Here is a 24,143-nt window from a genome sequence, read left to right on the forward strand (position 1 = left end):
AGGCAACAGAATTACATCGTCATGTGTGAAATTTTCAACTACCTCACGGTTCATGAGATATAGCCTGATGATAGACGGACAGACCGCGGAGTGTCTCGTTTTACCCTTTGGATAGAGACACTAAAAACTTATTTAATACGTGTAGTATTAAAATATATATTTTTTTACATGTAGTATTTTAGTATCGCAAAATTTTGTAACATTTTTTGTTAAAAAATATATTTTGTAATATCCTTTTTTTATAATTTTAAAAGATCACTGCACATTGACACAAAAGGCTTACATAAATTAAAGAGTGACATATTTAAAATTTGTTTTATTATCACCAAACTAACACTCCACATACCGCTGTTGTGGTAAAACATGCGTGATTCAGAATTAACCTTCCAAAATATTATCTTTTAAAAATAATATGTTATATAAATATCCCGTGGTCCCACCAGTGGACACCAGACAAATCGGTAGGACCACGGGTACAATATGAACTAATTAAATCTCGATCAAAAAAAAAGGACGCCATTTCGCCATTGATACGCTAACGCGCTTGCATGTGCACGGAATGAATATAACCCACGAGTTGTCAACTTCTAACCATATGCTTTTTGCATATGCGATTGGATGGATCATTAATCTATGGTATACAAATCCTTGACCCGGTGATCGAAATTTGAAACTTTCCGAAGTCTTATTACAAAAGTAATTTCCTTGTCAAATTTATTCAACAGTAGCGACGCCATCGCCGCGCTTTATAAGTTTGTTCCTCTGTGGGTTATATGATCCAATCATACATGCAAGTGAATCTATCAAATTAACGAAGCGCACTTATACCGCACCGGCAATATGACGTTCATTGAAAAATTAGCTTTAAAACGTCGTCTGTAGGGCACACTTTGCATTGGCAACAAATAAGCTGAATGCTCAATGTCAGCTCTCATGTCGTCAATGTAAAGTATATCTACAGAGCACGTTTTAAAGCTCACTTTTCAATGAACGTCACCTTGCCGGGAGAAGAGCGGTATATGCCGAGATATTTTTAAATATATATAAAAGACAACATTTTCGAAGGTCAAAATTCGGTGCTCACAAAATTGTGACTGAATTATAATAAAATAAAAATGCTGAGTTGGTTTCACTAGTAACATTACAATAATAATTAACATTTAACTATTACAGGTAAAATAAATCGAACATGTTTCTTACAACTTAGCAAAAAGTGCATTATATTATTAAGTATATACATAGCCTATAGTTTATGGCAATAAAATAGAATATGCAGTGAAAAGAAAACACTATTAAAAGTGTACATATTTTTAATCAATTGTCGAGCTCATATTAAACTTCAAATACTACATTTGTTAAAATCAATGGGAATATCATCTGTCCTTTTCTATCGTATGTTAGAAAGAGACGGCAATATTTATGCCTCAGTACATTTAACCAATCTGCTGACTCATCCGTATTTAATCATTTTTAAATTTTGTTCTTTTATTACAGTTTTGACTCGTAAGTTTTAAACTTCAATCGTCAATAGCATTATTTTAAAAATACACTTTTAAATAGGAAGAAATTTTATATTTAAATCAATATTTAGAACAAAAATACCATAAAATCAGAAACACATGAGATAAAAGTGATTTGAATAAACTTAAAATGATGTCTGCCATATCGTACCTACCTATGTATAAATTTAAAAATCTATTCTAGATATTACTGACTGATCCAAAATAAAACCTTATACCAAAGAGTATCTATGATACTGTACACTGGATACATTATCTGCAAACTAAAACAGGCTCTATAACTTTGCTCATTAAAGTTTATATTGCAATAACTTTCGCCGACTTTTATCACTACTTTGTACCTTAAAATTTGATCAATTTTCAAAATTTGATAAATTGAAACAAGTTTCAAATACAATTTTCAAATTAATTAATGACAAAATACATTAAAAACTATTATATTCAAGAAAAAACTGTCATGGAGCTTACTGGCAACATTTTTTTGGTAATTTTTGACAACGGTATATATTTAGTTATTTTGTTGTTGTTTCCAGTATATATGTATTGTTTGTTTCCATTAATAGGTATTGACACCCTGTATATATCCATTTTGGCAGTTGTCAAAAAATAATAACCTCAAAAATCGTACAACAGTTGTATAGCAATGCGTCCAGTGTGAAAACTATCACAAAATTGTGGTCAGCCAGCAAAGAATACCTCACAATTAATAGCTAAACGTGATCTTCCATGGTTTGGCCATGTTCGCCGCAGGCTTGCGGATCACCAACACGTCGTTGCCTGAAAATAAATCAAATTTTAAAACTTAAAAAATCCTTACATATTGTAACAAGTTTATTAGACAAATTAAAAAGAAAACGACTTTCAATAGGTATATTATTTTGCTACAACTTTTGAACGGCTGAACCGATTTTCATGATACATGGCTAAGAATACTCGGAATAAAATTATCTATGACACAAAAAAAACTTATAACCCCCCCCCCCCTAGGTTTTATAGTAACGCTTATCTTGAATATTATCTTATATATTTTTCAAAAAGCACTATTTCAAAAATTCTGTTTCAATGAAAATGGGATAACATTGTCCAACTAGTTACAGTACAATGTAACTAAATACAACCTATACTATTATTATAGAGGTAAGTGTTTGTGAGTTTGCATGTTTGAGGCGGGTAATCTCCGAAACTACCGAATCGATTTAAAAATTCTTTCACCATTACAAAGGTACATTATCCAAGATTGCTATAGGCTATATTTTATCTCGAAATTTCCACAGGAGCGAAGCCCCGGGCAACATTTAGTAATAAATAAAACTGAGATCTAGAGCTGCATTGCCGAGAAAAATCTAATTGCAAAAGTAGTAATACTGACCTTTGTGCAGTGTCATGAGTAAAGAAGTGGTAGAATCCCCTTGCAGTAGTTTGGCGCTGCGCGGTGCGGTCTTGATCCCCGCTACCACGATGCGTTCCACCCACGATCCGGTCGGATATGTCGCGGATTCATCTATGTAACTGGAAATGTAAAGAGATAAGGGTTTTAAACAGGTTTATTTTTTACAAAAATGTCATTTTTGCCACAAGGTTTCATTGTCGTCAGAGAGATCTTATGGCATTCAACGCCTGAAAAAAAACCCATGTCCGTGCTGGAAACCGTTGAGGAGTTCCCTCGTTGGGAGCCGATCCAGGGAGCACCATCTGGTCACGCTTATCATAATAACGCATGTTCAGGAAACTGAAGCGACGTGGGAAATTTCAACTCAACTGGCCAACTGGAAGTGGCAAGAACCTAACTAGCAAGATTTGATTGCAGACAGACAGCGGGACAGGTGAAACTAAATAAAACCTTGCAAAACACCTTTTTCACTTGTTATGCCCGTAAAGTGTGTCCGTAAAATTAGATATTAACCGCAATAGCTTTTGCCCGCGGCTTCGCCCTCGTTGCTTTCCCACGCAAATAGTCATTTTTCCGGGATAAAAAAGTATATACTTTATGTCCTTCTCCATACTTTAGACTACATGTATACAAAATTTCAAGAAGATTGGTCGAACAAATAGAGCGTGAAGTGGTAACAAACAAACTTACTTTCGCATTTATAATATTAGGATTTGGATAGTTGTAAGTTAGTAAGCCCCAAAGTAAGTTATAGACTTGTGTTATGGGATACTAACTTAACGATAGTATATTATATAACCAAAGACCAGGGCCAATCAGAAAACTATCATATTCCACTGAATGGGGATCGAACCCGGGAACTCTCAGTTCAGACGCAGGCATTTTACCGCTGCGCTATCGAGGTCGTCAAAAGTTTCGTCGGATTTTCTTTACTTTTACGACTAACGCCATCTAGTGTCAAGTATTGTAATACTCACGTGTATGTCATTCTTTCCTGTGTGTACTCCAGTTTGGCGTAAATATACTTATTGTTTTTATAGTCGTATGTTTCGCCATCGTCTATGTAGAGTGTGCCAGTGGCCGTGTTCTGTAATTTAGGTTTTTTTTTATATACATAATTATCTTGTTCGCGATAAACTCAAAAACTAAGTCTGCACGGATTTTTATGCGGTTTTCACCAATAGATAATGTGTTTCCTGAGGAAGATTAGGTTTTTGACGAGCGCAGTCGGAACGGAACGCTAGACATATTATAAATTTATGTGATGAGGTAAAGACATTCGGGTCTTGAGTTGGGAATAGAACCTACTCTAACCGGGTGTAATTCCACCGCACCGGCAATGCTTTTGTGATTCAACCTTCAAAATTATTTACAAATGTAGGTTCTTTAACTTAGTGGTTAATATGACTGTCCCAGTTAGGCAGACGAAAAGAAGAAAAAAACATTCACGAATATCTTTCTTTAGTCCATGGCTTTGAGGCGTCACAGCCAAGAAAGCAGCGGAGAGCACGTCGAGATAAATTTATAAATATATAGAGGGGCAAAATCACACAGATTGTTTTGGCCACAAAGTAAGTTCGAGACTTACGTATTATTGGATACTAACTCAACGATACTATAATTTTTAACATATACATATATATGGGCTAAATTTAATATATTTTTAATAATTTAACTACCACTAAAAGAAAAATAAAACAAAAATAGATAAACAACCAAGACATCAATCTGAAAAAGATAATTTATCATCCTCACCCGCTAGGAAGAAATCGATAAATCATTAAGTCGACATGGAAGATGTAAAAACATTGTTGAAGTCGGTAAACAGAAAAGCGACTCACGTTAGCGTCGAGGGCCACCACCAGGGTGTAGGGGTCGTGTGCCATGAGCGCGGAGGACCTGCGCACGCGCTCCTTGCGCGGGATTATACTGCCGCCTCGCTGGTACACAGGGATCTAGATTTGACAAATATAATTCATATTATGTAAAGAGAAAATATATGTATGTTTTTTGTTTGCAATGAATAAACTAAAAAAAAAACTACTGAGCCGATTTTCATGAAACTTGGCACAGATATAGACGAAAACTTCAGGTCTGCATGCATGTCTATATTTTTTCGCTATCAATTGTATTTGGCCGCTATAATAGTTACTTCATAAATACATAGTATGTGCCAGTTGCTTCTCCTCCCGCGCAGATTGTAAAAGTCAATCAAGGGAAAGGGTTATATATTGAAGACTCGTAGGCGCTTATGGTGGGTCTTTACGAGACAAATAAAAGACAATTTTTTTTTGTCTTGCTTGCTTTCAGTACGCTTGTTCGCATCATGCAAAAACTGCTGGTCGGAATTTGATGCGGTTTCCACAATTGTATAGCTGATGATCTAATTTAAAATCTGGTATAGGTTACATCGCCATACGTCGCTTAGAACCAGAGATATTGACAATAATAAGTTATGAGCGGACGGCAAAAGCTATAGTCATTTTATAAAACAAAAATGAATCAATTTGTAACTTTAATGAGCAAATAATAAAGTCGATATTGGATCGTTACAACAGCTCACCTTAGATATTGGCGTGTCAACGGTGATATACCCGTCGGCCGGGTAGGCCTGGTAGGTGTCGACGTCGTACCAGACGGTCCGGGTTCGAGCCCCGGGCAGGTACACTTGCACTGAACTCACGCCTTTCTCTAACACCGGTCTCACTAACATTTTGTCGCCTGGGAGTCAAATTTTTTATTTATGTCACGTGGATTTATTTAGCCGCCTTGGAATACGACTACTACGTATCCTCTTGTAGATGTCGTAAAAGACGGCTAAGGAACACATAATATTGGCAGCTGAAATGGCGTGAGGTCATAGAATAGGATTTATCTATAATCGCATATTCTATGCTTAATTAGTTAATGTTTTGTTTAGTTGATGTTTGTCTATAAGAGATTCTGTAATTAGCTTTAGATTGGTGAATATTGAAATGTGTAAAGGTATTGTTGTAACAATTGTTGATACAAACAACTTTATAAATAAATATAATAGGATATAATACTAAATCCTCTCGAGGATGTCGTACAAGGCGACTAAAGGAGACATGCCTTAATAAGCCGGTTTTAAAAGAATAGCTAAATGTTAAAAATTCAATGGTTGATATTTTGTGTGACCTTATGTGACTGAGAACACGCGAGGATGTGACAGTGAATTAGAAGCTGATAGTCAACAACAGCATTTCAAAGGGGGGTAGACGACAGACAGGCGGCCGTAAATTCACAGCGGAATCTTCAAGATTATACGATTTATTTTTTACGCTGACTCCGGAGACGACATGTTAAGCTTCTGTCAACCACAAAGCCACTAAAATTCTACGTTATTCGTAACTGAAAATATATATTGGGACCATATCACATTTGTATAGCAGACTTTATATGGGACACATTTTGAGTAAAAAGAAAGGACATTTAGGCAATGGAACATTTTTGTGGTGAGGACAAATTATTCATTAATAAATCATTTATTCAGAGATTAAACCTTCACAGGAACATTTTCACGTCAAATTTTATATCAAATAGAAATTTCTCAAAAAGCTACAAACTACTGGCATTACCGAACGACCACTGCTGAGAAGAAACGCCCGAAACTCATTAAAAACAGTGTCGGTCCCTATCATGCCAGTAGGGCTTAATTAAACAAACCATCATTGTTTATTACATAGTTTCTTTCAATATAAAGAAAAAAATTTGACACCGAAGGACATTTTGAAAAATTCCAGACAAATTGGACTCACCGAGCAGATGCTGGTTGTCTATGGTAAGCACCTCGCTCTCGTCCCCGTATTCCACGAATAAGGGCCTGAACACCGGTAGACCGTCGCGGGTTTGTTCGAAGAATAGTGTGTACCTGGTGAAATTACGTGTATTCATTACTCATGGGTTGCACCGGTCAATGTTGACAAGTTTGACCTGCGCAGTAACACGCAAAGTACGAAAATGGAATCAAAAAAGGAATTTTAATTTTTTTTCTCGGGTGAATTATTGAGCGTTTCGATCACCGTCATTACGCTATTTCAAGTTTCAAATAAATAAATAAATAAATAAATTAAATTAAAAAATATATTAGGACAAATCACAAAGATTGAGCTAGCCCCAAAGCAAGTTCGAGACTTGTGTTATGGGATACTAACTCAACGATACTATATTTTATAACAAATACATATATAGATAAACATCCAAGGCCCGGGCCAATCAGAAAAAGATCATTTTCCATCATGGCCCGACCGGGGATCGAACCCGGGACCTCCTGGTTCAGAGGCAAGCGTTTTGCGCCACCGAGGTCGTCATTAAACAACAGGGTAGTAAGACATATTTTTACTACCCTAATTATAACTAGCTTTTGCCTGCGTAATTTTCCCACGGGAACAGTTATTTTTCCGGAATTGAAAAGTATCCTTTGTCCTTCTCCATACTATAAATTACATGTATGCAAAATTTCAAGAAGATTGGTTGAGTAGACAGAGCGTGAACAAAGCCTTCTTAGAAATCGCGGGCGACCGCGTGTGTTCTCTGTTCTCTGTACTTCTAAGAAGCGATATCTTAGCTTTTATAGCATCTAAGCCGCGGTCAAAATCCAGTGAAAAAATAAAATAAAAATCCCGTAATTTAATGTAACTAACGTGGCACTTTTTTTATTCTTGTTGGTACTAATACACTACTCACCAGAAGTCGAGTAGCGCGTATCTCCTTCTGTTAGCGTCTCTGATGAGGGAAAGGGTCTGGGCGTCGTAAAGCCAAGGCTCCCGGCGTTTGGTCTCGATGTGCGAGTGAGCGCGGAAGAATGGTTGGTACGCACCCGCCTGGAATTTATTCATACATTAAACTTTATTGTTACAAGTAAAACCATACATACTTATAAACAAATAGCGGACTTAATGCTAAAAACATTCTCACCAAGCTAACCATTGAATTGGAATCGAATAAAATAACTGATATTTGATGTATTGTCCAGAATCGAATAAAATAACTGATATTTGATGTATTGTCCAGTCCACTATCCTACACCTGGGAAACACAATTTTTATCTGTATGTAACACTTATAGACACCCTCATCTGACCGTTTTCTCGTTTTCTTCCTTAGCCGTTGAGCGTTGGAGCCCAGTGTCCGCTTTCCTACATTCTCGTGTCCATTTCGCACGGCCGTCCTGTTTGTCAGACTGTCAGGCTTGTCTTAAATTTGGTAGGAAGATAGATTCACTTACATAGGTACCTGAATAACACCTCGAAGAATACTGAGAGTCCAATTTCGAAGGGTATGTTACAATCGAATGTGGTAGTATAGTGGTACTAACCTCGTATCCTACCTGGTCACAAGCTCACTTTCGCGTCACTTGAATATACCTTCAAAATCGGACTCGCAAATTCCTAAAATCGAAGGTGGTATTAAAGTGGTATTAACTTGGTACCACCTTGATCATAAGTTCACTTTCGGGTCACTTTGAAACCCTCAAAGTCAGAGCCCTAAAATACCACAATCGAAGGTGGTACTAACCAGGTACCACCTAATCAATTAAACATAAGTTCACTTTCGGTTCACTTCAAGAAACTCTCAACACCAGAGCCTTAGAATCCCACAACCGAAGGTGGTACCAACCTGGTACCACCTGGTCATGAGCTCACTTTTGGTTCACCCGAAGAAATCCTCAATCCATAATTGTAGAAACCAATAATCCAAGTTGGTACTAAAGTGGTACTAACCTGGTACCACCTAGTCATGAGCTCGCTGTCGGGGTACTTGAAGAACCCGCCGACGTCGGAGCCGCAGAAGCTCATGCCGGCGATGGCTAGTGACAGGCACATCGGCACAGAGGCCGCTAGGAAACCCCACTCGGCTGAATTGTCGCCCGTCCATATTGCTGCGTATCTAGAGATAAGAGTTAGGGTTCCCTTTTTTCGCATAAATTTTTTATCCTAATTTAATTTAGCATAACGAGTTAGGCATATATTTTTTATACCTTTTCAATAAGCATAATTATAGTTTAGGCTAATGTATTTTACCATAATTTTGATTTGCATAAAGCTATAGTGTAGCAGTAGGTTAGGGCGCGGCGGGGCGGCCCTCGGGCTCCCCATAAACCTTTAGAATATTATGCTTAAAATTGTTCTGTTTATGGCAGGTATGCGTAAAAAAACTGTACTTAAAACATTATGCCAAATTAATATTGTGCGTACTATTATTATGATAAGTAAACGTATGCCATGTTAAATTATGACATAAATTGTATGCATAAAAATAGGGAATCTAAGAGTTAATATAATAAATAATAATAAATAAATATATTAGTACGAATCACACAGATTGAGCTAGCCCCAAAGTAAGTTCGAGACTTGTGTTATGGAATACTAACACAACGATACTATATTTTATAGCAAATACACATATAGATAAACATCCAAGACCCGGGTCAATCAGAAAAAGATCATTTTCCATCATGGCCCGACCGGGGATCGAACCCGGGACCTCTCGGTTCAGAGGTAAGTACTTTACCACTGCGCCACCGAAGTCGTCAAAACATAGTGTACGTTATCACAATACATGTCAACCAATTTTACCTATGTTCACTGTAGCCGACGCAATGAAAAAACTAGGTAGACTTGAATTACGCGTTTATTGTTTTTTTTTTTGTTTGACACAATTAGAAAGATTAAAGTTTTAGGACAGACACGTAGCAGAACAATCTTGTAGAATCGTCTCGAAGTATCGGACTACCGACTTACAAAAATAAAAAATAAAATATTCCACCGTGTTTAAGACGGTTCCACTGTTGCGCAACAGATGGCGCTACTAGTTGCAAAGCCAAATATTAATTTGAGAAGACATAATTTTTTGAACACAAAACAATATAAAATAAAATAAAATCCCAAGTGCGTCGCCTACATTCACAAAATAAATAATATATTTTATATACTACATATTTACCTCTGCGCTCCGGCGAAACCAGATCGAGTGAGTATAAAAGGTCTGTATTTTTTGTCGTCTCTTTCCAGCATGCCTTTGTGTGTCGCGCTGATGTGGAACAAGCCGTACTCATTGTGGATGTGTCTGCGGGGAGAGATCATCTATCACTAGCTGCGCTCCGGGGCTCCGCTCCCGTGGGAATTCCGTGTTAAAAAGTTGTATGTGTTATTCCAGGTTGTTATCCTATAGGTGTTACTTTCTTCATACTCGTATTCCACATGGCTAAGGGTCGTGGTTATTACGTGGAATGAAACACACGACACAACGCACTTTTTTGGCATTATTAATGGAGTGGTTTGCCATTGCCTTCTCCATTTTACACACAAGTTGATAATAATCAACCAGTGTGCAGGTTTCTTCACGATGTTTTCCTTCGCCGGAAGCAAGTGGTGGTCGATGAAAACTATTATACCTGAGTCAGATTGGTATATAAACACATGTGGCACGAGTAGGATTCGAACCTGGGACCGCTGCGATTATAAATGCGATAGTATGTTTGTTTGTTACCTCTTCTATCTACTCAAATATATCACGCGGACGATGCCGCGGGCAAAAGCTAGATTCAATTATCTATACTATCTATATTCAATTATATATTTATCTATCAAATCTAAATAAATAAATGCATATAAAAATACCTGTGTTCCCAGAAAGAGGATATTCCTTCTTGTCCCGGTTCAGGACTTTTATAATGGCGGTTGTCTTTCAGCATTGTGACCTCTGGACCGTTGAAAACCTGCACGAACAAATATATTAGGTTAATTAATCAAATTGTTAATTCATTATTAGGGTAATTATCCTAACTCAAATTTTACACTTTGACCCACGAAAGTCGGAATCTGTTCATACAAAGTTTATGCCTATTACGAGTGTTTCTACTGTTAACATTGCTCAATGTTTTATACAGGTGTAAGTTAGATTTAACAAAAATAAGTACGTCGAAAATGTACTGAGATGCAACAGTCATAATCAGTCATAATTTATCGATTTGAATAATTCGCGCAAGGACTCCCGTGGCTTAAATCCATAAATAAAACGAATTGCTCGTTTCTGTAAAATAATTTTTTTCCTATATCAGCTGCATTACCCCATAACAATAATCCGTAAGACAATACACGAGCCTAGCTGTTTCAATGTTTGTACACTGTCTGATCCTTCTCACTGCAAAAGCTGCCGAACTAAGTTTTTTGGCCGTGATTTCAATATGTTTATCCCACTTAAACTTACTATCCACAGTAATTCCCAAGAACTTGGCACTGTGTACCCATTCTAATACTTTACCATTAACTATTAAAGGAATATCAAATTGGGGTGCCTTTGAAAGAGAGAACTTAATACACTTGGTCTTGTCTCTGTTTAAAGCCAGGTTATTAGTTGTAAACCATTCAAGCACAAGTGACGTAATATTGGTTACATTGTTATAATTTCGACTTTTTCTATCAACTTTAAACAGTAGTGACGTGTCGTCAGCAAATAAAATTACATCACACAATTGTTGGTCAAGACAAGGAAGATCATTTATATAAACTAGAAATAGAAAAGGACCAATAATGGAGCCTTGAGGCACGCCCATGTGCACAGGAACGCTGTTAGAGGCTGCTCTATTAATTTCTACTTTATAAGTTCTATTGTCTAAGTAAGAAGATAGTACGTCAAGGGCCGCTCCAGTGACACCATAGAATTTAAGCTTATTTTTCAGTATGTTGTGGTCGACAACATACTGAAACTGTGGCTTTTGCAAGGTCACAAAATACACCTATAACATCCTGTCCGGCTTCCCAAGCATCATTGATAATTCCAACTAGAGTGGCTGCTGCATCAGAAGTGGAACGGCCTTTAGTGAAACCGAATTGAAACTGTAAAATGAATTGAATTGTGACGAAAATGACGTGAAGATGTGCCCGTGAAGGGCTAATTTCTGAATAGAATAATTAATTTTGATTTTGGAGTTAAATTTCTGAAAAAAAAAAAAAGAAAGCAATAACACTATTCCCTAAATATGCATTTTTTAAATGAGTTTCTTACATTTTTCAGCAGGGGTCGTTCAGAAGTGTTAGTTAATTTTACAGAAGTTCATGTCCTGGCCATAAGCCGTGGGACGAAAACAAGAACAACTCACGCTTGGCTCGTTCATATCGTTCCAAATGTGCACGTCCTTGCTGGTGCCAGCGAAGTTCTCGTAGCGGTAGAGCGACGCGTAGTACTCCCGCACGCGCGGGTCCATGAAGTCCAAGTACGAGCTGGACCCGGGCCAACACCAGCCTACCATGGACAATATTATACAGGGTCACTTTTTATACATTGGCTTTATTTATTTATACAGGGTGTAACATAACTCGTACCTTTGACATAGTCGAAACCCACGTAATCTTATGAACATTTTCCCCCAAGTAACCTTGTCTGGGAAAAGAAACCTGCCTATTTTTATGCATATCATTTTATGTCATAATTTAACATTGCATGCTTTTACTTATCATAATAATAGTTACGCACAAATTTTGCATAATGTTTTAGGCACAATTTTTTTTCATGCAAATCATAATTATGGTTCAATACATTAGCCTAAACTATCATTATGCTTATTGAAAAGGTATGCCAAAAAACAAGTGTATCAAAATAATATATGCCTAACTCGTTATGCTAAATTAAATTAGGATAAAACATTTGTGCGAAAAAAGGGATCCCGCCTGAATCAGTAGTTTCCGAGATAATGAGGTTCAAATTTTGAATTGAAAGATTTTAATTTTCTTTTGCAGATTTGTATAATTTATTCATGTAACCGTCATTTCATCCAAAGAAACCTCGTTAAACTTTTAAAGAATTTCCTATCAAAACTAACGCTAAAGTTTATTTAAATTATTTTTCCCTGTCAAATGTTTACTCTGAAGTGACTTTAATTGGGGTGCCCTATGCATACCTAACGGCTATGACGGAGGCAGTGTTACACCCTGTATATAAACAATAGATATGTTGACATTTATCACATCTCACTGTATAAATTAGAGGCAAATAGTATTACAACTCACAGCACGACATTTTGTGAGTAATGAATCTAACGACCTTTTACACTAAATGGACATAGTACATGAATCATGTGTTACCACCAAGTCAAATTATATTTTTCATATCAAGATTAAAATTTTGTGAATTCTTCATGGGAATTTCAGGAAATTGTAAAATAATAAATAAATATGTCAAATAATAAAATAAATTTTGTAACCACATGCCCTTGCGTTCAGCTGTAATATTGGGAAGTTTTGGGAATACGGCGTGGGAATTTCGGGAAACGGTAACAACTCGATTTTAATAGACACAAATCAATGCAAACAATCTCTCACATTGGGAATTTTAGAAATATAAGCTGGGAATTTTGGGGATACATATTTTTTTTCCGTACACACCATCGTAATCCTTGCCGTCCTTGTTCTTCACGTAGTAACCTTTCTCCGTCGCGTCTTCGTGCAGGAAGTATCCAGCCTCCCTCTTGATGTGAGGGTCGATGATGACGACCAGCTTACGGCCCTTGGCCGTTAGATTGGAGACCATTTCCGCTGGGTGTTGGAATTTCTCAGCGTCCCACGTGAAGTATCTTTGAGAGAAAATTACATTTTGCTTCAAAATTCCGTACTAATATCAAAAATGCGAAAGTCTAACACAAACAAGTCACCAACTTACCTTGTGGCCAAGACAATATCCATATATATATTTATTTATACTTTGCTGTTGCATTTGGGGCTGTGATGCCTCGAAACAAACCTTGTTTATGTCTTTCTGTCTGTCACGCTTTCTTTGCTATACCGCTGGGCTGATTTTGATGAAATTTGGAATATATATTTAGTTGATCAGATGTCAAACATAAGCTATCACGGGCGGATTTATACACATACCCACTTATTATTTTAATTACTGAATTAATTGCGGTAATTTAGTGGACTTCCTCAAGGCACAATCCTAGGTCCTCTAAAATCTATAATATAACCCTTCAGGGTAATATGGAATAGACCTTTTGAAACGCGTGTCATTCGACATTTCTTCTCAGCAGTGGTCGTTCTAATATTATAGTAGATTGTACCTTTTAGAGAATTAAAATTCAAAATTCTTTATTCAATTTAGGATTATATACATTACTTATTGATGTCAAAATTAAACTAAGTCTACTGCCTACTTCCCCAACAAACTTCACCGCAGCCTTTTCTCCAAGGACGTCAATTAACAAATGTAGTTCTTATAAATTATAAATATATTAAGAAATATTACAAGTATAACTTAAAGACGAGAAAAAGTGTCTGTAAACGTTCTCTCTCTCTCTCTCTCTCATCTCTTTCCCGGTTGTCTCAGTCGTTGAGCGTCGAAGCCCAGGGTCCGCATTCCTACTTTTTCGTCTGCACTTCGCGCGGTTGTCGGCATCCCTAGTTGTCAGACCATTGTCACGCTCATCCTTGACGACATCAAGCCAGCAATTCTTGGGTTTGCCTTCTGCCAGGGCCAGGCGGGAGAGACATAGCTAAACATTATCAGTGTCTGTATGTCCGATTCAGAATAAAACATTGACTTTCGTATCCAGTGCGGAGTTCCTCAAGGCACGGTACTAGGTCCTCTATCAGTTTAAAAAACACACAATACTAACTTTTTGCCGTTGGTATACTCGATGTCCAACCAAATAGCGTCGGCCGGGATATCGTGAGTGTCGAAGCCTTCGTCCACGGACGCGACGTCGTTTTCGTCAACGTAATTCCAACGGGACTGATGATAGGCCAAGGAAAATTTCTGAAAGAAACATTACAATTGAAAATACTGTGTAATCTTCAAATTTATTGTTAACGTTTGTAAATATACAGATAAAATACACTTTCTGTCATCTTCGCATCTTTCATTTGCGGCTGTGACTCCGCAAAGCCCAAGGTCAGCGTAACAAAGAACAACATGGGTGACTATTTGAACACCAATGGTAATTTAAGTTCACGAAATTGAGCAATATGAAAGTCAGCCTTAATGATATAGTAATAAGGTCGAAGTTACAACACCAAGGTTACAAAATTGACCCAACTGAAACTCAACCTTAAGGATACAACAATAAGGTGCAAGTTTATAACACCAAGGTAACAGGAGCTTACAAAATTGAGCCAAGTGAAAGTCAACCTTAACGATACAACAATAAGGTCGAAGTTTATAACACCAGATTAACAGGAGCTTACAAAATTGAGCCAAGTGGTTTCACTTGGCTAAGGTCGGGTTGTAACATTGGGTTAACTTACGATCTCACGAATCTGATATGAAAATGAGCCTTGACAACATAACAATCTATATATATATAAAACTCTCGCGTTACTGAGTGACTGACTGACAGACAGCGTACAGCCCAAACTATTGGGCGTTGGAAGCTGAAATTTGGCATGGGGAGTGTAGGTGAGCACTAAGATAGGGTTTTTGGAAATTCTACCCTGAAGTTAATGACTTTAAAATTTGGATTTTAGTTGTTTACAACAACTTAATGAATACGTGTTTCAGATTTTTCTGAAAACTAACCCTCAACCCCGTCAAAAGGAGGGTGAAAGATTGTATGAAACTTAATATAAATTTCAAAATTAAAAGCTGAAAATTGGTAAACATACTCTTCATATTTCTTAAAGAATGACCGAGATTTTACCATGAAATTCACGCGGGCGAATCCGCGAGCAAAAGCTAGTAAGGTATGTTTTACAATGTCAACTTACAGGAGGTAAGGGCACCGCTCCAGTGAGTGCAGTGTACTGTCGCAGAACATCTTTAGGCTTGTCACCCATCAAAACGAACACATCTAATACGCCGGATTCGCTCATAAAACTGTAACAAATAATTTAAGTGTTGTATTGCGACTGGAACTTTTATTTCTTACTTAATTGAAGCACATTCAGCTTGATTTTCATACAAACCATACTAATATTATTAATACGTTTGTCATGCTTTCACAGCTAAATCGCTTAATAACCGCTAAAATAACTCTGATCTTTAATTTAAATAAGTTAAAAATCAGAGTTTAAACATAAGCTACTTTTTTCAATGTTCCCAGAGACTTGAAATTGAACCTTATGCAATTAAAATAAGGTCGATAATGAAACTCACCGCGTCAACCTTTGGCTTCTCTACGGCAATGACCAAGTTGACGAAGGAAGTAAATTCAACCTTATGCCATTACAATGAGTTACATAATGAAACTCACCGCGCGTCAACCTTTCGCTTCTGTCCGCCTGTGACCAGGTTGACGAGGGAAGACACCACATTGCTGTCAGCGTAGTTGACGACATCCACCCAAGTTTCGGCGGAGTTGTGCCAAAACACACCCACGGAGCGTTTTGATCTGAAGATAAATATTTACATTCAAATTCAAAATTCTTTATTCAATTTAGGATGATATACATCACTTATTGACCTCAAAAAATTACTTAAACTAAGTCTACTGCCGGCTTCCAAAGCGCAGGTGAAGAAAAAGCGGCGCAACAAACTTCACCGCGGCCATTTCTCCAAAGACGACAATTAACAAATATAGGTACATCAATCAACATTGTACTATCGCTGTAACTTTTTATTTTTAAGACATTTTAAATTTTTTAACGGATCTCAATGAACTAAAATTTCCAATCGAATTAAAATTGCCTGAGTGTTAAAAGTTTAATTGTAAGCAGTTAACTATAGTTGCTTAAATTAATTAACCTATTCTTGTGCTTAAATTAAATAATAGTATTATGTAATATGCTTATCGGTTAAATGCCCACCTCTACTTAACCACCACACCACATTTAACACATAGATTTTGGTGAGTTTTATACTTTGATATTACGAACAGTCACTCCACGTTCTCGTCGCTCCTTTTGTGAGGGGACTATAGTTTTGTCATTTATTTAATACTAGCGGTATATCCCGGCTTCGCTCGGGTAAACACATAATAAATTGTACACCTAAACTTTCCTCGGGAATCACACTATCCGTTGGTGAACACCACAATAAAATCCGTGCAGCAGTTTTTGAGTTTATCGCGAACAGACAGACAGACGCGGCCAGCGAACTTTGTTTTATAATATGTATGGATAATTTAAATTGTTTAACTAACATAGTTATAAGTAATACCAAACACACACAATAGACTGTACATTGCTTGAAGTACATAAATAAACTCACTCATTACATTAAAAAAAAAAAACCTACATACATATTTTCGTATGCCCGAAAGCTGCTATAACGAAGTATTATCTAAAATAGAATTTGGATCAAAAAGTTCTTGGGAATGTTGGCTCCAGTCTTATAACTTCACAGTGTACTGTACAACAAAGAATCATTCTTTTGTTCGTTCATTCACCCGCCTTCTGCCTTCCCCTTCACTTACCCATGCGCATACATGACGGGTATAGCAGCGTATATAGCCATGCGACTGTCCAGCTCATACTCAAACACATCCAGATTATATAATCTGTAAGGTTCTCCGGATGTGGTAGTGGCCAGGTTCACCTTATCGCTGTGTTCGGGTATACCTGAATGAATGAATAAAATTAAATTAGTATTCAATTCGTGAATTTTCCGTTGGGAATCGAACCCTGGACCTTCGTATAGCGGACGGGCGTGGTGATCACTACGCCACAGAGGTCGTCCAATAATAATAGACGAGGAGAAATCACGTTCCACGAAAAATAATGATATATTTTTTCAGATTTAAATCCATATGCCAGTTATAAACATTAAAAAAAATCAATATTAATATAAAATTGCAAGAAAATTATAAAATAAATAATTGTTATTCGTGTATAGTAGTTTTCATCGACCACCACTTGGTTCCGGAGAAGGAAAACATCGTGAGGAAACCTGCACACTTGACAATTTAAGTTCACTAGTGCGCATGCGACTATTCGCTACTAGATGTCGGTAGGTAGTCGAAAAGTCATGTCAGATGCCTTTAAATAAAATCTGACACCAGGGTATTGCTAACACTGGTGTTCGAATTCAAAGATTCATCTTGTATCCTGACGGCTCCCACGGGAGCGAAGCCGGGTTAACTGGTACACAGGATTACAAGTATCAAACGCAAAACCTCCTAAAGACTACTTGGGTACATCAAAACAAACAACTTTTATTCTACGACTTCTTTTTTCATATAAAAAAAATAAGTACAATCTAATTTGCGATTCTACACATCTTAACTCTATGTAATAGCCAAGCAACACGAGACAGTACAGTAGCGTTATATAGCGGAATCGTACATAGAGTTAACGTTTTATAGAAACGACATTAAAACTGAAAAAAAAAAGGATTTTTTTTGTATTTATCACGTTTAGACAAAAGTCGTATAACAAAAGATGTTACGTCTCTATGTACCTTATGCGCTTTTGGGAAGTTATGCGTTAGATACCAGTAACCCTGTATATTAACCGATATTAATGACGACCTCGGTGGCGCAGTGGTAGTGCTTGCCTCTGAACTGAGAGAGGAGGTTTGATCTCCGGTCGGGTCATGATGGAAAATGATCTTTTTCTGATTGGCCCGGGTCTTGGATGTTTATCTATATATGTATATGTTATAAAATATAGTATCGTTGAGTTAGTATCCCATAACACAAGCCTAGAACTTACTTTGGGGCTAGCTCAATCTGTGTAATTTGTCCTCATATATTTATATTTATATTAACTCACCATATGCCTGGTCAGCGTCAGGGAAGGACACGTCCAGAGATATAGCCTCATTGCCCCTAGGCTTGCTATCGTGATGGGACTTAAAGGTTTCGCCCCAAGTCCCTTCCTCATCCTGTTGACAATAAAGAAAATTATTTTATATACAATTTTCACTTTTGCTCAACACTCGAAATAACATTATATAGTAATTATGCCTATTAAGTTCTAAGTATACTAACATAATGAGTCTGGTCACTTTAATAAATATATTTTCATTCATTCACTTGCTATGGGTGTAAAAATTTAGTTTGTTATCAATCTCCCGTGGGAATTTTGTCTCTTAGCGCTCCTCTATTTATTTGTTACGTAACAAATAAATAAACAAACTTACTTTCGCATTTATAATATTAGTTGGAATTTACACGCGTGAAGACGTCTAACGACGCGTGATCTACTCAACCAATCTTCTTGAAATTTCGAATATATATAATTAACAGTATGGAGAAGGACATACTAAGGTAACTTTTATAATTTATTATTAATTTCATAATTTAATGCACATGTCAATCGTCATCTCAACTATCAATCGAAGCGGTGCTGGTGTAATGGTTAAGACGCCCGCCTGTGGATCGAAAGGTCTCAGGTTCCAATTCTACTAGTGCCACATGAGTTTGTGTACCAATCTGACTCATGTATAGTCATGTATAGTTTTCATCGACCACCACTTGCTTCCGTTGAAGGAAAACATCGTGAGCAAACCTGCTGCACTGGTTGATTATATTAACTTGTGTGTGAAATGGAGAAGGCAATGGCAAACCACTCCATTAGTAATACCAAGAAAGTTGTTATGTGTTGTTATGTGTGTTTGACGACCTCGGTGGCGCAGTCATAATGGAAAATGATCTTTTACTGACTGGCCCGGGTCTTGGATGTTTATCTATATATGTATTTGTTATAAAATATAGTATCGTTGAGTTAGTATCCCATAACACAAGTCTCGAACTTACTTTGGGGCTAGCTCAATCTGAGTGATTTGTCCAAATATATTTATTTATTTAATTCCACGTAATGACCACGACCCTCAGCCATGAGAAATACGACTATGAAGAAGAGAACTATCTATTATTAGCCTAAGTTAAGAGTCTGTGACATTCATCTCTACCTCAGTTCTCGTCCGAGCTACCTCAAAGGTGCCAGCTGAAAATCAACTGTTACTCTTCTGGGTAACATATAGCTGAGCTGTAGATTTTTTGTTACTTTATGGCACAATGTAATTTTTAGTTTTAAATATTTTTAGTTTTTATTTTCTTTGTCTGTAATTGTGTGAAACAGTAACAAATAAAGTTTTTATCTAGCTAAATCTAGCAAACCTCTATACCTTTATAGGTGGCGCTGGATGCGCAGGGTGAATTTTAAATCAATGAGGTTAATATTTGGCAGAAAGGAAGATTTTGGAAATTCTTTCCCTAAAGGGGTGTAACAGGGTTCGCAAAATATTACGTTTTATAACTTGCAATATAAACACTAGATGGCGTTGCCTGTCTTTTAAATGCACTATGGATATTTTATTCCAACCATCTCAATCTCCTTTTAATTAAACGGAAAAATAAATGAATATCTAAATGACAATTTCAATTAATTTAATTAAGTATTTGATCTATTAATGTATACCTACCTGACAGTTAGATAAATTATGTAGACACTTTATAGAATAAATTATAGTATAAATATTATGTAACTTCAGTTGTAAAACCTATGACAAAAATTTCGTATGCCTTATGGCGGGACATAGAGAAGCTCATTCCAATGTATTATACCTATTATGTAACCTGTGTTCACGAAATAAACGAATTGAATTGAATTTAATTGAAAACTGTTCCCGAGGGAATTTTAAGCGCGTATTTCGATAATTGTGTCAAACATCGATCTATCGATCGAATAACATGTGTTAATGAGTCATCGTTTTGTATTTGTTGACGTTAACTGCTTAGACGTAATAGGCGATAGCGACTGAACTATCAAGCGTGTCGACCTCACGTATGTCATTATCATTGTGTTTATAAATATCTCACATATATACTTATTAGGGTTCCGTACCTAATAAGATATATCCTCTCAAACTATCGCTGGTTGTATATTTACCTTCCTGTTATGTATGTACTAGTAACATTTGTCCTTTGCACTATTACAAAGTTTTTTTAAGATAATGTCATTTTTGACACAAGCTTAGCCGTCAATCAAATTTAGACCTAATCCGCTGCACTGTAAGTGCATATTACATTTATCATGCACAAGTAATTATTTAAAGATTTTTAAACTTTAAATGGGGACACACTCGGAGATGAGAGAGAGAGAGAGAGAGATTGTATTTATGTATGATTTTTTTGTATGAAAATCTTCTATTGAAAAATTTGTTGCGTTTAAATCATGACATTTCGAGCAAAAGCCATAAAAATAAGATAAACTCGAGGGGATCAGATATCGGAATAGATACATATCAGTCACGTACATGAGAGATCAATGACATAACTACGCCACGCTACAACATAAATATGCCATGGTCAATGAGTACTAACTAATAACATAAATGTGAAAGTAAGTTTGTTTATTTTTTACCTCTTCACGCTCTATCTATTCAACCAATCTTCTTGAAATTTTGCATAAATGTAGTTCGAAGTATTGAGAAGGACATAGGGTAACTTTCACCCTGGAAAAATAATGCACCCATGGGCAAAAACGCGGTCGAAGCCGCGGGTAAAAGCTATTATTATAAAGAGGTAAGCGTTTGTGAGTTTGTATGTTTGAGGCGGGTAATCTCCGACACTACCGAACGGATTTCAAAAATTCTTTCACCATTAGAAATGTACAAGATTGCTATAGGCTATATTTTATCTCACAACTCCCACGGGAGGGAAGCCCCGGGCAACATCTAGTTTACAATAAAAACATTTAAACTTTTTATTTTATACAGTCGCGTATAATGAAGCGGTGGTGTAGTTAAGACCGCCTGCCTGTGGTCGAAAGGTCCCAACTTAAACTTACTTTCGCATTTATAATATTAGTTAGTATGTAGAGATGACAAATCTTGAATTAACTTTGGGTCCAACTAAATCTCTGTCATTAAAAATAACTATTCCTTAATCGCCTCGTACGATATCCACGGTAGGATATGGAGTGGTACTATCCTAGAGAGGAAGCACACGCCACAACAGGCCTTAAATAACAGACAGGTAGGTCAGTTATCATATCAATACATACATGACAAGATATTTCAGTTAGTACAATAGTGAATTTCTATAAGATCACATTCTTATAATAACTAAACCACTTGTAAAACCACGTTTTGCGACAACAGGGGACGAGATATGGATACACAATCAGTCACAGATAGACAGATCAACAGGGCAGATGAAAAACATTTGTAATATATCTTCGTGAGATGGATTAAGATTAAGTAGGCAATGATTGAAGACTCAAAATAACAGTCAAAACTTAAAATCCGTTGCAGTACCAGTTAGGCCGGTAAACAGTGTGTTTTTCGTATCCAAATACATCAGTATTTGGTATCCAAATACATCAGTATTTGGATAAGAAAAACACACTGTAACAAATACTAATGTATTTTGATACGAAAAAAACACACTGTTTACCGGCCATTTGTATAAAACTTACCTCCTCCAGAATCTGTCCCGTCTCATCTTCTACAGCTTCCTTCCGCTTCCTCAGAGGCTCAACAAACAGCTGGTTGTTCTCGTTCAGCACGACCGCTGACTCCCCAGACTTGTCCAGGAACTCAATCTTCAACGGGTCCACTGTGATCACCACTCTATGTCCTTGCGAGTTGGCTGCAATGACTTTTGTGTCGTCGCTGGAGACTAGTTCCAATCTGGTGGTGAAATCGTCATATTAATACACTGCTAGATTATCTAGATTATAAAATCATTAATAAATTTTTGTTATACGATTCATATTCTAAATGATTCATATTCTAAATGCGAAAGTTCGTGTGTGAATAGGTAATTCACACTTTATGAAATTTCTTATATATACAGTTAACAGTATTAAAATGGACATAGGGTACTTTTCAAAATCTATTACCAAGTTTTAAAGATATAAGCATACATAGGGACAGTCAGTGGCTTTGTCACATCACAGGTCCAAATGCAACCATGAACATGAGGAATAAACTGTCAAGCGCGAATTGGACTTGCGTGACGAGGGTTCCGTACAAATTTGCAAGTCAATACTTTCCTTTTGAGGTACAGAACTACAGAACTCTAAAAAAGAGAGATACTTACTTGTCAGTTACTGGAGCACTCACTAATGCCAGCTGAGGCACATAGCGTGGATACAGGGGCTCCGCTTCGTTGATCTCCACTCGGAACGTGCCATCTTTGATTGCTGACAGTTTCAGCACATATTTATGCTGAAAGATATGGGAAATTATTATTTGACATAATAATAATAATTTATTTCAGCACATTGTATATACATGCAGGCATTCTGTCCCAAATCTCTACACTTGGGATTAAATGTATAAGGTCAATGTTTAAATGTATAAGGAATTTATAGGATGTTTTAACACAAAATTATTTCAAATCTCATAATTAAATAATTGAAAAACATGTTATTTAGAAAGCCCAATTCGATAGCACAAGTCATGCAGTTAAGACTAATTAAAAACCTTGACTAGAAACTAAAATTTATTGTTATGTTTAAAATAATGAAAACCTCACCAAAACTTTAGGCGGCTGAGTCTCCCTGTCGACTGTCACCACATTCGCGACCAGAGTATTCCCTTGGACAGCTACAGTTTTAGGATCCAGCGAATATTGTGATTTCTCTGGTTTCTGGGCCCTTAGACGCTTACAAAAACCCGACTGTTCACAGGTCTTGAAATTGTTCCTATCAACAGCAAAACTACCGTAGATAGCCAAAATCCCCACTAGAAGACAGCACAAGGTCTTCATCCTAAAATAGACACGAGAATTTTACATAAACACAAATTAATAACGACGTTATGCATGGTGTTATGACAAAGAACCGGTGCCAATTAACTAGTGAAATAACAGCTGATATTTGAGATGTTGAAAGTGTACCTGCTCAAATCTTAACCTTCAGCGATGTAATACTGTTATTATATCAACGAATGATTTGTTTAAAAAATCATTTCAACATTAATTTATATATTTTTTGGCCTGATACAATCGACCGGACACTAACGTTACGTGGAGAAATCTGGTTGTTTGAGAACACGTCCATATTTGACATTGACAACTAAAAATAGAGTTGCCATATTCAAATTTGTTTTTCGTGCATATTTTACAAATCATGAAAACTTATCTCTTGCAGGAAGCATACGAAATCTACATGGGGTAGAAAAGTCCTGGATTAATTTGTGAGATTGTTAAACTAAATATTACACAGTGAAAAGATTTTCCAAAAGCTACGTACCTTTGTTTTGCCCTACGACTGCGACTTACTAATTCGATTAGGGCAGGGCAATTTTGTATGAATAACATTTGCATTTACGTCCACTTGTTTCGCATATTTTTCAAAATAATTCTCCCCATATATTGGGATGTTTCATGAT

General features: G+C 36.6%; 1 protein-coding gene across 1 annotated transcript; it reads right to left on the reverse strand.

The window, feature by feature from the left end:
- Positions 1–301: 301 nt before the first annotated feature.
- On the reverse strand, positions 302–23,798 carry GCS2alpha (Glucosidase 2 alpha subunit). Its single transcript, XM_053764598.2, has 21 exons — positions 23,650–23,798; positions 23,287–23,521; positions 22,849–22,976; positions 22,223–22,436; positions 18,572–18,683; positions 17,275–17,419; positions 16,114–16,251; positions 15,629–15,737; positions 14,542–14,681; positions 13,316–13,503; positions 12,034–12,176; positions 10,553–10,650; positions 9,876–9,998; positions 8,654–8,819; positions 7,618–7,754; positions 6,690–6,802; positions 5,474–5,631; positions 4,752–4,865; positions 3,888–3,997; positions 2,890–3,029; positions 302–2,297 (listed from the first exon to the last, which is right to left on the reverse strand). The coding sequence occupies exons 2-21, from the start codon at positions 23,518–23,520 to the stop codon at positions 2,224–2,226; spliced, it is 2,784 nt and encodes a 927-aa protein (XP_053620573.1). The 5' UTR covers position 23,521; positions 23,650–23,798; the 3' UTR covers positions 302–2,223.
- Positions 23,799–24,143: the final 345 nt, after the last annotated feature.

The sequence above is a fragment of the Plodia interpunctella genome, chromosome 26, assembly GCF_027563975.2.
Source record: "Plodia interpunctella isolate USDA-ARS_2022_Savannah chromosome 26, ilPloInte3.2, whole genome shotgun sequence".
NCBI classification, from domain to species: Eukaryota; Metazoa; Arthropoda; class Insecta; order Lepidoptera; family Pyralidae; genus Plodia; species Plodia interpunctella.